Source organism: Rosa rugosa, chromosome 3 (assembly GCF_958449725.1).
Source record: "Rosa rugosa chromosome 3, drRosRugo1.1, whole genome shotgun sequence".
In the NCBI taxonomy this organism is placed as follows: domain Eukaryota; kingdom Viridiplantae; phylum Streptophyta; class Magnoliopsida; order Rosales; family Rosaceae; genus Rosa; species Rosa rugosa.
The window spans coordinates 34975521-34988205 of NC_084822.1; the positions used below are offsets into that span (position 1 = coordinate 34975521).

Genomic DNA, 12685 nt, shown 5'->3' on the forward strand with positions numbered 1-12685 from the left:
TGGAAATGTTGAGATGATCCTGTGGATGAAATTTGGTGGCCGGAGGAGGAGTTGGCCGCCGCATGAACAGTGCCGCCGCATGAATAGTGCGACGGGGGTGAATAGTGCGGTGTATGAACAGTGAATTAAATTATGTTTTTTTTAGCTAGTTAAATCCTATATTTGTTGTAGAGTTTGTAAATGTGATTTTTGGTGGATTTTGGAGTGATTTGTTATGGATTAGGAATTTCCGAAGTTTAGTGAGACGGGTGTCAATTATGGGAATCCGACCTTCGTATTTTCCCTTGTTTCCGCTTTGGAATACTTAATCGATGAATTGGTAATAGTGGTAAAGTTTGGATTGAATCCGAGAAGAAGTGGATAGGTGATTTATGTGAATATGATATGAGAATGGTATTTAATTTCCGTATTGTTATTCATGAATTATAATTGTACGTGTACAGGACGACGTACCGAGCTATTGCTCGATGAAGGAATTCGTATACGTGATCCCCTAAATAGTACTGTGAGTGGACATTTGTTTTTAAATTAATTATGCATGCAGTATTATTATTAGTTTTCCATTTGAGATTTAATTTATGATTTGATTTATTGAGAGTTATTTATAAATTACGAGATTAGTATTGGAATTCCTTCCCGAGGGCTTTTAGTAGATTTTCGAGATAGTTATTTACGAGTTATTGAGTTGAGAAATGATTTCGGGAAGTGATGGATTAAGAAAATATTATGAAAATTATTGATTTCGAATATCAGTTTATATGATGATATACGAGTACGAAGGATTTAGCAAATATTTGAGCATAGTTGAATTATCGAGATTTATTGAGCCTTGAGCTCCACACTTATCAGCCTTGAAGTTAGATTGAGATTTCTTTCCGAAAGCATTTATTGATTTACAGAGTATTTGACTTATGCTTTTGAGGATTTATTGAGATATTGAGATTTGAGTTAGCGAGATAATCTTGAGTTATGCTTTCAGTGGATTATTAATGATTTATTGAAGTAACAGCGAGTTTCTTTCCGAAAGCAAGTAACTGAAAGAGGTTGTTTCCAGTTTATTGAGGAGGCTATTCAGTTTATTGAGAGGCTATTTACGGCGCATGCGCATATTACCTAGTTGACAGTCCCTTCTAGGTAATAATCTGGTTGGCAGTCCCTTCCAGACTATATTCCGGTTGGCAGTCCCTTCCGATGCGTCATCTGGGTGGCAGTCCCTCCCAGATGGCATGAGATGGTTAGTTGGCAGTCCCTTCTATCCACCGCCTCCTATTCCGGTTGGCAGTCCCTTCCGATGCGTCATCTGGGTGGCAGTCCCTCCCAGATGGCATGAGATGGTTAGTTGGCAGTCCCTTCTATCCACCGCCTCCTATTCCGGTTGGCAGTCCCTTCCGATGCGTCATCTGGGTGGCAGTCCCTTCCAGATGACATCAGGTAGTTAGTCGACAGTCCCGTCTACTACCTGTGGTTAGTTGGCAGTCCCTTCTACCACCGCCTCCTCTTCCGGTTGGCAGTTCCTTCTGATGCGCCATATGGGTGGCAGTCCCTCCCAGATGGCATGAGATGACTAGACAGCAGTCCTTTCTAGTCATCAAGCAAGCCTCTTGAAAATGATGTTTTTATAAGGATTGAGGATGAGATTTTTAGAGATTGCAAGATGTTATATTTTTTTTACGTGATTAAGATTTCAGTAAAGATGGTGATTAAAAGTATTTCCAAGATTGTTATTGCATGCGAGATTTTAGAGAATAACTTGGGAAAGCATTACGTTTTAATTATTCATTCGAAATTACTTATTTTTCGTCCACTCACTCTAACAGTTTTTAAATGTTTTCCCCTGGGCCCTTCGGTTTGAAATGCCCAATTTACAGGCCAGTTTAGCTTGAGGTCGAGCGTACTTGGTGTTGAGGCATAGCTGTCATAGCTTCCGCATTATAAAAGTATCGGTCTTTTATCTTGTATTCTATTCTCTTGTACGCCTGTACATTAGATTGCTCTGATAACCTATGAGATTAATATTTCTTAAGTTCAGAATTGAATAGTTTGTGATATGGGAGATGTTGTGATTTAGGGAGCATGGTGGCTCCAGAAAATTAAGGGTGGATTATTTTAGAAGTGTAAATGTCTTTCTACAGGTTTTTGGGTAGTCCACTTTTAAAGGGAGTTCCGCCAAATTTTTGGTAGAATTTCTTCTAAGGTGGGCCCCGCAGGGCCACTTTGGATTTCAAGGTGAAATCCGGGGCGGGTCCTGTCACAAGTAGTCACTTAGTGAGCGTTTCAACCTCGTGCTCCATAGTCTAGAGCCACTTGACTTAGGTGAATGAAGTCTACCAGGAACCTTCATGTATATTTTGTATCTAGATTCTCATAAAGATACGTAATGACCACATTCGCAAGCTGCATGTTCAGTTATTCAGAAACTACCAAACTGACAGAGTAGTGGATAACAATGACATCCATTATGAGAGAATATGTCTCCTCGTAGTTGATTTCAAGGCATTTTGTGAGAAGCCTTGTGCCATAAGGCAAGATTACCATATCTTTTTCTCATCACGCTTTCTAACGAAGACCCATTAGTCAATAGATTTTATGTTAGGAGGTGTCAGCATCACTGTCTCAAAAAACCTTCCTCTTCATTAGAGAATCCAACTCAACCTGGATCGCATCTTTCCATTTAGGCCAATCTTCTCTACATTGGTATCCATCATTCATCAACGAAGTATGGTTCGATGTCATTGGACTTGTCGCTATATGATATGTGCTAGGAGTGTAGTGTAAGCAGCATTACAAGTGGACAATGGCACAACACAAGACCAGCGTGTTTGCGCGTAAACCAATATCATGAAATATTTAAACGTCCACAAGTTGGTTAAATCGGTCCACAGAATCCCCTCAGATTCTATGTAAGAACGGAATGAGTATTTTTGTATCATTTGCGTAGGAAGGTCTCAGTCCTACTTTTCCTAAGGAACAAGCTTTGTAGAACGAGCAAGAGACCTTAGAAGCAACCAATGAGGATTTTCGTTGGGCATGAGCGTCTGAAACGCTATTAGAAACAGAGTTGGTGATTGCGACATCACCATGATGGACGCCATCCATAGCGTTATGGATATGGACTGCGTCAACCTTAGGCTAGAGGTGGATGGCGTCGGCGCCAAAAGCAGCGGCGGCTGTCACACTCAGTCCAGGAATCAACCTTTTATTCTTACTTCGTTTTTCTCAAAAGAATGGATGTATCACGGATCATCATTTGTCACTTAGTGACGAAAGTGGGTCTGGCCTGAGATGTGGACCTTCTTAGGCTTTCAGGTCGACTTATGGTCCATGACTAATCATTTCGGATCATGAATTTTATGGGAGTTGGTAATTATCTAGAATAAGATTGGTTGTCAAGCGGCTTATAGATGAGAAGTTGCTTCTATTTGTTTGATGGGAAGTGGCGTTCTATTGGTATCACAATTGCGTGCTTGACTAATGGGAGACTAGTTATGACTTTGCCTTAGGAGACACGGAGTAGTTCTTTGTGCTATAAGCTCGCTTCTATAGCAAGCTCAAAACAGACTTGTAATGAGTTTGCATTTACTTGATAGAGTTCGGGATTTGTCCATATCCTATTCAAGTTCATGGTAGACTCTTGCCCACTAATGGCTATTGAATCTAATGCAATCAATACCCTTTAAAAAAAAATACAGATGGTAACTAGCTTGCGCTTCAGTATTTAGTTATAAAAAAAAAATATTAGTTTTACCTGGCTGCCACTAGTTCTGTGACAGATATATATGGAAGATAGTGATGGAGTATTGTACCAAAATTATTATATGGTGGGAAAAATAGGCGAATTGCTCATACTGTTATATAGTTGTCAATTTACCCTTAGATTATTTTATTTCTCTAAAATACATAATTTTATGGGCTAATTACTGTTTAGTACCCTGTGGTTTGAGCCCAACATCGATTCAGTCCCTCGACTTTCAATTTCATCAAAAACACCCCTACATTATCAAATCTCATCTAATAGGTCCTTTCGTCAATAATCCGTTAATTGGAGCCGTTAACTCGCTGACGAGGCATGCCATGTCAGACCATGTGGGGCCCCACCTATCAGGCAAAATTCTAAAATTGCCCCTGCCTCTCTCCCAGCTCCAGAAGAACTCGGCTTGCCCCTACCCAGGCCCAGGCCACAGAGAGAGAACCACCACCTTTTCTGCAATGACCGCCGCTCCATCTCCGACCTCCGGCTATTCCAAGACGCCGGATGTTCTCTATGCCTCCATCTCCAGTCTCATACCCATAAGAGACTCGACTCCTCCAACTTCACCATCCAGAAGTTTCTGATGACCACCATATTCAAAGCACACAATAGGCTACATCGACGGCTCCATCACGCCGCCGGAATACTGACGGCCGCGAGGCCCTCCCTCCCTACAACAACCCCTTCTCCCTTCGCCGCAGCAACCCCAACCCGCCCATAAACCTTTACTGCCAAAAGCAACAACACTACACATTGAGTTGAAAAACTGAGATTTACCTCAATTGCATGAATTATGGTGATTGAGTCAGGGTTGCTGCGAACACAATCTCCAAGCAGATGTCCCCTAACCCGAAATCAAAATTCGGCTACTCTTCGATAACGCCTAGCTTTGCACATCACTTCCCAAATTCTGAAATCTGGTGTACCCGAGTACCAACATAACATCTAGAGCAAGAATCGACTTCGGAATCGAACCCAGAACCTTAAGAACAGCGATTGTGAATAGTGAACTCCGATGAAGGCCAAGAACACCCAAAAATAGGAACTCGATCAAAACTCAATTAATATCAAAACCAAGTACACCAACACAGTACGACGAGGGGATCAATTTCCTTACCTCATGTAGATCATTCCGTTGCCGGAATTCGTCGAAGAACAGCCGGAAAACACGAAGCTTCATGGCGTTGATTCCTGCTCCAGGGTCGACGAACGACCAAATCGATACCAGAGGGATGTCGCCTCCTCCCCGAAAGCCCCAACCTTTCTTCCAATCCCGACCCGACCCAAGACCCGACCCCAGATTTCAGTTCCATGGACGAGAACCGGAGGCGAAGGCGGCGCCGCGCGAGGTGGGCGGAGAGAACAGGGGGATTCTGGCGGTGGAGATGGCTCTGAGGTCGATGGCATAGGCCTAATATGGGGCAGAATGGTGGAATGGTGGTTAGTGCCAATGGGATGCTGAATAAGAGCATGAAGAGTGAAGAGGAAGAGATGAAGGAACTTACACATAATTTCGATCCAAATTATGCAGAAACAGAGGGAAGATGGCAAGATGCAGAGTTTTGAGCCAAAGCCGAGTTCTTTGGGAGCTGGGAGAGAGGCAGGGGCAATTTTGGAATTTTGCCTGATAGGTGGGGCCCACATGGTCTGACATGGCATGCCTCGTCAGCGAGTTAACGGCTCCAATTGACGGATTATTGACGGAATGACCTATTAGATGAGATTTGATAATGCAGGGGTGTTTTTGATGAAATTGAAAGTCGAGGGACTGAATCGATGTTGGGCTCAAACCACAGGGTACTAAACAGTAATTAGCCCTAATTTTATACTGTTTTATTTTTTGTCAATTTCTATAATTTATTTCAAGTTTTGAGTTCATGTGCTATGTACGTCAAAGTATTTACAAATGTGTTATGTAGACATATTTCTAGATACTCTATGGAGAAACGTAAACTCACAAAAATATTATTTAGGATAAGGTAATTACAAACAATTAACATCATGGAGGTAATTGTTTGAGCCCAAAAGTAATTTTGGCAATATCCTTTAAGTGGATTCAGCATAGCGGGCCGATACCTGCGGCCCAAAAATAAGCCTACTTGGGTTTGGGTTACAGCTTCGCCCATTCCGGGATCCATGAGGAAAACGAAGCCTTATCGCAATCAAGTAGCAGAGATTGACTAGGAAACTTCAATCAATAATCCTTTTACAGCAAGGAGCAGTCGAAACCCTAGGTATATATACCAGGTTTCAAGGACGAATAAAGGACCTCTCTCAAATCAATCAATCCCAGCGATTACAAAGCCTCCCCGGAGCAAACTTTCAACCTCGTTAAAACCCGGTGACCGCGAGCCAGTCCTAGTCCCTCCACCAGCCGACTGTCAGCATCACCAGATCAACCCGGCAACCGTACTTCCAGTCCTAGTCTCCCTAGGAGCCGACTGCTAGCGCTACCGCCACCGTTACTACCAGCGAAGCAAGGGTAACGCCCTCGCAACCCAGCGAAGCTAAAGTCGCGCTTTAGCGCAACCCGTGCTTTCTCCAAACTTCCCAGTGATTGCTCTGCTTAGTCTACAATACTAAGTATCGATTCGGTGACACGAAGAGATCACACCCAAAGTCCTTATCCGTAAGGCAGAAAGTCCTTTCCCGGAAGGCTAGAGAAGAACCTTGTGGCGAGGTTAGTGCTCTCCTCGTCCACAAACGCTTGAAGAAGAAGTCAGGTCAAGGGACAACCCCGACGACTGCACCCCACGGTGCTGGCACGCCTGCGCACACGCTCAAAAGAGACAATTTGCAAGCCGACTGGTTTTTGTGTCAAACAGTAATCAATATAGACTGAAACATATAAGACACAATTTATCGAAATAAAAAAGTTATGGACATTATATTCTCTCATGGAAGATGCTGATATAACACAAAAACAAATTAAAGTATGTTGCTTGGTGTAGCGCTTCTTCTTTCCACGAACTCATCTCCCTAGCGATTCCACACTTGTGGTGCCTCGATGAGCCATTTTGTTTCATAACTACAAAACCATCTCCAATCCTAGATTCAAAATCAATTTTTAACTTCTCACTTTCTTCGCCTTCCCTCTCTTTTCTCATCCTCATTTCACTCACATATATACTAAACTTTCTCTTCCTCATCACAAAATGGCCTCGAAAACTGGCCTTGGAATGCCTAAAGAGTTTTGTAACACCTTCAGCCTTCAGCTGACAAAAATAAAATTTTTATTACATTTCCAAAACAAACAAAAAATAGTTTTAGTTTTTGGGCCTTGAGCTTCATTACCCCCCAAAAAAAAAAAACAAAAGGCCTCCAAAGCTCTTCACTCGCATATATATACTCAAAAGAAACGGGCCAAGGCCCACAAGTACCTGTCTCAATTTCAGACAATCACTTCACGGCCCAGAACCAGAAGCAAAATAAAAGTCCAAAACAATAGCCATTAGCCAGGCTCGGGTCTAGCCTCTATCACACACACACACACACACACAGGTGTGCCTTGTCGTCAATTTTCCCGCCCCCCCAATTCCGCCTCTCTGGTCAAAACAAATTCTAGGGTTTAAACAGACGCTAAAATTCGAACAGTCTCTTTTAGGGTTTTGCGACCCCCAACCAAAATGGACAATTACGACATATCGCCGGAGATTCTGAGAGAAGAACCACACGGCCAGGTGTACAAAGCCACGTTCAAACCCACCGGCGAGACCGTCGTCATCAAGAAGATCCCGTCCGACGCTAACTTCCCGAACGGATTACCTCCCGCCCTCTCCCGCGAGATTCTAATCTACCAGAAGCTTCCTAAGTCCGCTTACGTCATCGATCGCCGCCACGTGTTCCGCCAGTTCGAGGACGGCGGCCCCGTCTTCTACATTGTCTACGAGCACCTCGACACCGATCTCGCCGCCTTCATCGCCGCCTCCTCCGTCAGTCCCTTGCCGTCCGATTTGGTCAAGAAGCTTCTCTTCCAGCTCCTCAAGGGCGTCGACCACTGTCACCGTAACGGCGTCCTCCACCGGAACCTAAACCCCAAGAATCTGCTGCTTGACGAGAAACAACAGAGCCTCAAGATCGGCGATGGGATCAGTCAGTCTTTTGCTTTCTGCTACGAGGCTTTTGTGCCGGAGACGGTCACTCTCTCTTACCAGGCGCCGGAGGTTTTGCTGGGGTCCTCCGATTTCTCGACTCCGGCGGACATTTGGGCCGTCGGCTGCATCTTCGGTACTTCCGATTTCAATTCATGCTTTCTTGATTCAATTGAGATTTTAATGGTTCGATTAGCTGATTGAGTGTTTTGGGAATTCTGAAATTGAATTGTAGCTGAGATGGTGACTGGGGATGTACTGTTTGTCGGAATCGGTGATGATCCTAATCAAGCTGATAAGCAGCAATTGCGTGAGATTTTCAGGTTCATTTCTTTTCTTTGAAACATTTCCAAGTGTTAGGTTTGACAGTGATTCGAGTCATTTTACATTTAGATGTTTCTTTGTCTGGAACTTTCGAGAAATGAAAAGGAAAAAGAACATGTACTTACTACTATGGTGTGATGATGCAGACAGCTAGGAAAACCGATGTTGAATCAGTGTCCAGGACTCACTTCGTTGCCGGCTTGGGAGACCTACCAAGAATGGGAAGGGGAAAAGATGAAAGCTCGGTTCTATTCGGCAGGAGATTTGCCATCGGATCTGCTGGTAGCTACAGTTTCTTTGGAACAAGATGGAGCTGAACTTCTATCGGTAAGTGTTCTTTAACGTGCTGTAATCTGTAATTAACTTTTTTGCTTTACTCATTTAAGACACTTGTATTTTTGCATCATAACTCACACAACAGAAACAAAATTTAAAGTGTGTGGATGCATCATTTAACGTAGTTATTCTTACCAAAACTTATGAGGGATTTTGCATGATGATTGATTTACCTGTCAATAAATGTATCCGGTTCGCGTTTTTGTTTTGACTGTAATTCATCTAATATGTTCTATGCTATACCCAATCTTTCCTTTGTTTAAGTAAATGATGCTCATTCCTCAATTTTAGTTAGAAGTGGTCGAGCTTGAAACCACCGTTTTGTGTCCTCCAGATGCTTAGCGAGGAGTGTTAACTAGACATTCTATGACTAAATGATTGGATGTATGGACCGCATCGTACCATATCTTATATTTCTCATTTTTCAGGCATCACAGTTAATATTTCTATAGAGGCAAATTTCTAGTTGGAATCCCAAATTTATCTATACCTAATTAACAAACACTCTCTTGTTTACCAAAACAATGCCTCTGAACCAAGACAACCAATTTACTTTTGAAGCTTGACTACTTGACTACTGGTCCAATGTACAGAGTCTCATTATCAAGGCGGTTATAGCTTATAGGCAGTCATAGCTTTGGTTCATTTTACCTTAGAAGGCTTCCAGCTCACAATAGGTGGCTCTGATAAGTGTGGTTTGATAATGCCTTACTTAGCTTGGCCTCTTCCGTTAATAATTTCACTTCTTATATCATTAGATGTTACTATGAAAATTTTGTTTGCCCTACTTTGAGTTGTACTTTAGAGCATTGAGCACTGTAGGATTTGTCTATGCAAAAATAGGTTCTATATGTTACTGACCTTCGCATTCATAGTTTCTCCTTTGTATTTTCCTTTTCGTTATAAGATTGTGTGATTGATTTGCTAATAGTTGTTACCTTCTCTTGCATATGATGAAAAAGAACACATATAATCTGCATATGATCAACTGCTTCTGGTTAACCTTATGAGGTAGAATCTAGGGATTATCCCAATTGCAAATGACGCCTTTGGGTGTACATGGGTTGGGGTTAGGGATCTAGTTAAGGGAAAGGGGAATTGTTTTTGTAAAGAAGATGAAGTTCCTCAAGAATAAATTTGAGATTTCTACAATAAAAATTATAGTAGAATAATGTGTAGAAAGCTGGAGTGCAAAAGTTGCCTCCTATTTTATGCCGGAATCAAAAGTAACATAATTAGGGGATTTGCATATTTTAAGTGCCCTGGAAATACCCCTTAACGAAATTGAACATTTTGATAGTATAAGTTCATTACTTGGATACTTTTAAGTTCAGTATTTGATATTTGACTGTTAAGTTCATCACTATTATGTTACATATTTTAGCAAATGTCTAGTCATTCAATAGCTATTAAGTTTATTACTTGATATTGGACTGTTGCTGGCTGCTTTATATTTATTTTTGTTTTCTTACAAATATTCTGCTCAAGTCTGATAGTAGTATCTTGCTTTTGGAAAATGCAGAAAATGCTTACATTTGATCCAGATGAAAGAATCACAGCTAAAGCAGCACTGAACCACCCCTATTTCAAGCAAATGGACATCTAATTCTGGATGTCAGAACAGTAACAATGGAAATATCGTAGTTGGACTTGAACAAAGCGACAAACTGAACAGGAAATAGACTGCTTGAGAAGTAGCTGTATATATGGCAGTTCTTATCTTGATTGTGTATATATTTTTGAAGTTCACAATCAGAGCATAGTACAGGTAGCAATGGCTATATTTTCCAGATCCTCTGCTAGTTTGGTTCTGTCTGAAATAGACGATGCACTATGCAATGAAATGATTGTGTTCTTGTTTGCCCCTAGGACCCAATTCGTTGATATGCTTCACCTTAGGGCAACTCCAACCATGAGCTCTATCTGGGGGTGCTATTTTCATTTTAGCACCCCCTTAGTGCACTATTCATGTATCCATCAATTCTCATCTCCAACCATGAGTTCTATTTGGAGGTGCTATTTTAACTATTTCTGACTAAAATATAATATGAGTATAATTTGAATGAATATTATATTAAAAATATGTTAATTTAATTAAATAAGGTAAGAAAAAATCATTTAACAATTTATCATAATATTTAATAATTATTCTTATTATTTAATGAATAAAAAAATGTTTAATTTTTTTTATTAGTGTCGGCATATACGGTGTGAGGAAATAGAAAAAAATGGGTTGGTATTTATAGAATTTCATATAATTTACTGTTCTAACGGGTATATTATTTTCCCTCAAATTTCTGATATTTTTTTAATTTTTTTTGGAACAAAATGGAATTAATAAGCCTTGAATTAACCAGAGCCATCGATCTCTTTTTAACATCAAATCTGAGCCATCAGATTTGAGATATATGATTTCAGTAAAAAAAAAGAAAAAAAAAAAGGAAAACATCAGACCGTCCATTTTCAAAATGGAGTGATCTGAGCCGTACATTATCAGACCGTTGTGTGTCCCAACGGTCGGTTTCCGACAGGCCGAAGCTGGTGGGGCCCAGTGGAGCAGACCACAGCAGGCGTATTACCTCTCCCCAGCGCGAGTTGGCGCGTTTCTTCGCTTCCTCGTTTCACCCTGACAACCGTGCTGCCCAGCTCTCCTTCCGGCGCGTCAGTCGAGCTTCTGGGCTGGGCTGGAATTTGGAGTGGTCCCGGGACACTGTTCCAAGTCCTGGTCTTGGTTTTGTCACATATTTGAGACTGGAAATGGCTCCAAGTCTCATAATTATAGGACTAGATCCACCAAAAATTATGGGTTGGAGATGATGAGTTCTATAAAAATCCCAAAACTGATTTTGAACCCTAAAGGTTGGAGTTGCCCTTATATACTGCTAGAGCTAGAAGATGTGTCTTGAATGTTGAAGAAGTTGAACAGAAGCCTAATCACGTCCGCTCATCTAGGACCGCATACTGTAAATTGCCACATAATTTGTTGCAACACCATTTTCAGGCAGCTGGAACCAATACCTTTTTAGTTGTCGATGATGGTTTTATAGTGGATGGTGATGCCAAACGCAGCTGTTCTGCTGAAAAAGATGGTTTGACTTGCACAAGGGGAAAAAAAAAGTTTACGTTGTGAAAGCTTGGTGACCGATACTAGAAGTATCAAAAGAGAAAATGTACGACCTAAACGCAAAATTAACACTACTAATTTAGAGAATTCGTTGCGCCTACAAAAGGGTGTATAATTTGAGAACATATATTGCTCAATTCATAATCTAGTTAAATCACCACTATTTTAATAAAAATTCTATAATACTTTGGATTATTGAAATTCCGAAACTCTGAAACAGGAAGTCCGGTTCAGCTTAGCTGTGATAGGTTTGGCAATAGTGATTTCTGGCTTTGCTTGACAAGTCAGTCATGCGTAGACCTAAGATTTGTCCTTATCTCTCCCACTCCACTCATGAAAAGCAATCATCCTCACCCTCATCATCACCATCACCATCATCACATCCACCAAACTCATCATTTCACACGTTCTTTTCTTTTTGTTCTTCGTTTCCTTTTCTTCTCTTGGATAAAATTTCCTTTCTGTTTCCTTTCCTCCATGACTATGATCGCACAAAATGCCACAGATGAATTCCTTTCTTCACTCTCAGTAATTAATGAATTCATTTGGATCCTCCGCCCCAATCTTAAAGTACCATAAAATGCAAGACATGGGCATGAACTTCACTCTTAAACATGTGCTCTGAGACACCCAAATCCAAATGCAATAAACTATACTTCCACGCAAAATATCCAGATTTTTGTACCCTAATTATAATATAGACCCCCCAATTCTCAAAAGTATTAAGGCTGTGTTTGTTACGTGGGACTATTATACCCCACCTTATTTCCTATAATAGTCTAGGACTCTTCTAACTTGAGATATGCTATGTTAATATATAACCCATGTTTGGTACTGCTTAGGTAAATAGCAGAATAGTCAAAATAGTCATATCCCATGTTTGTTGGTGTATTGGACTAAAAGTTGGTAATTTGCATAAACGTGAACGATTTTCTAATTTGTGAGAAGAAAAGAAAATTGGAAGGTGAAAGCTGAAGACAATCACAAAATGGCAATCACAAAAAGTGTCTGAAAATGTTCTAGCTGTTGTAAAACGATAGTAAAAGAATTTGAGAGAGGGAG

General features: G+C 41.0%; 1 protein-coding gene across 1 annotated transcript; it reads left to right on the top strand.

Annotated features, from left to right (window-relative positions):
* The first annotated feature begins 7219 nt into the window (after positions 1–7219).
* On the top strand, positions 7220–10361 carry LOC133739200 (cyclin-dependent kinase B1-1-like). Its single transcript, XM_062166936.1, has 4 exons — positions 7220–7975; positions 8075–8162; positions 8310–8490; positions 10022–10361. Exons 1-4 carry the CDS (start codon positions 7375–7377, stop codon positions 10103–10105), a joined length of 954 nt encoding a protein of 317 aa, XP_062022920.1. The 5' UTR covers positions 7220–7374; the 3' UTR covers positions 10106–10361.
* Positions 10362–12685: the final 2324 nt, after the last annotated feature.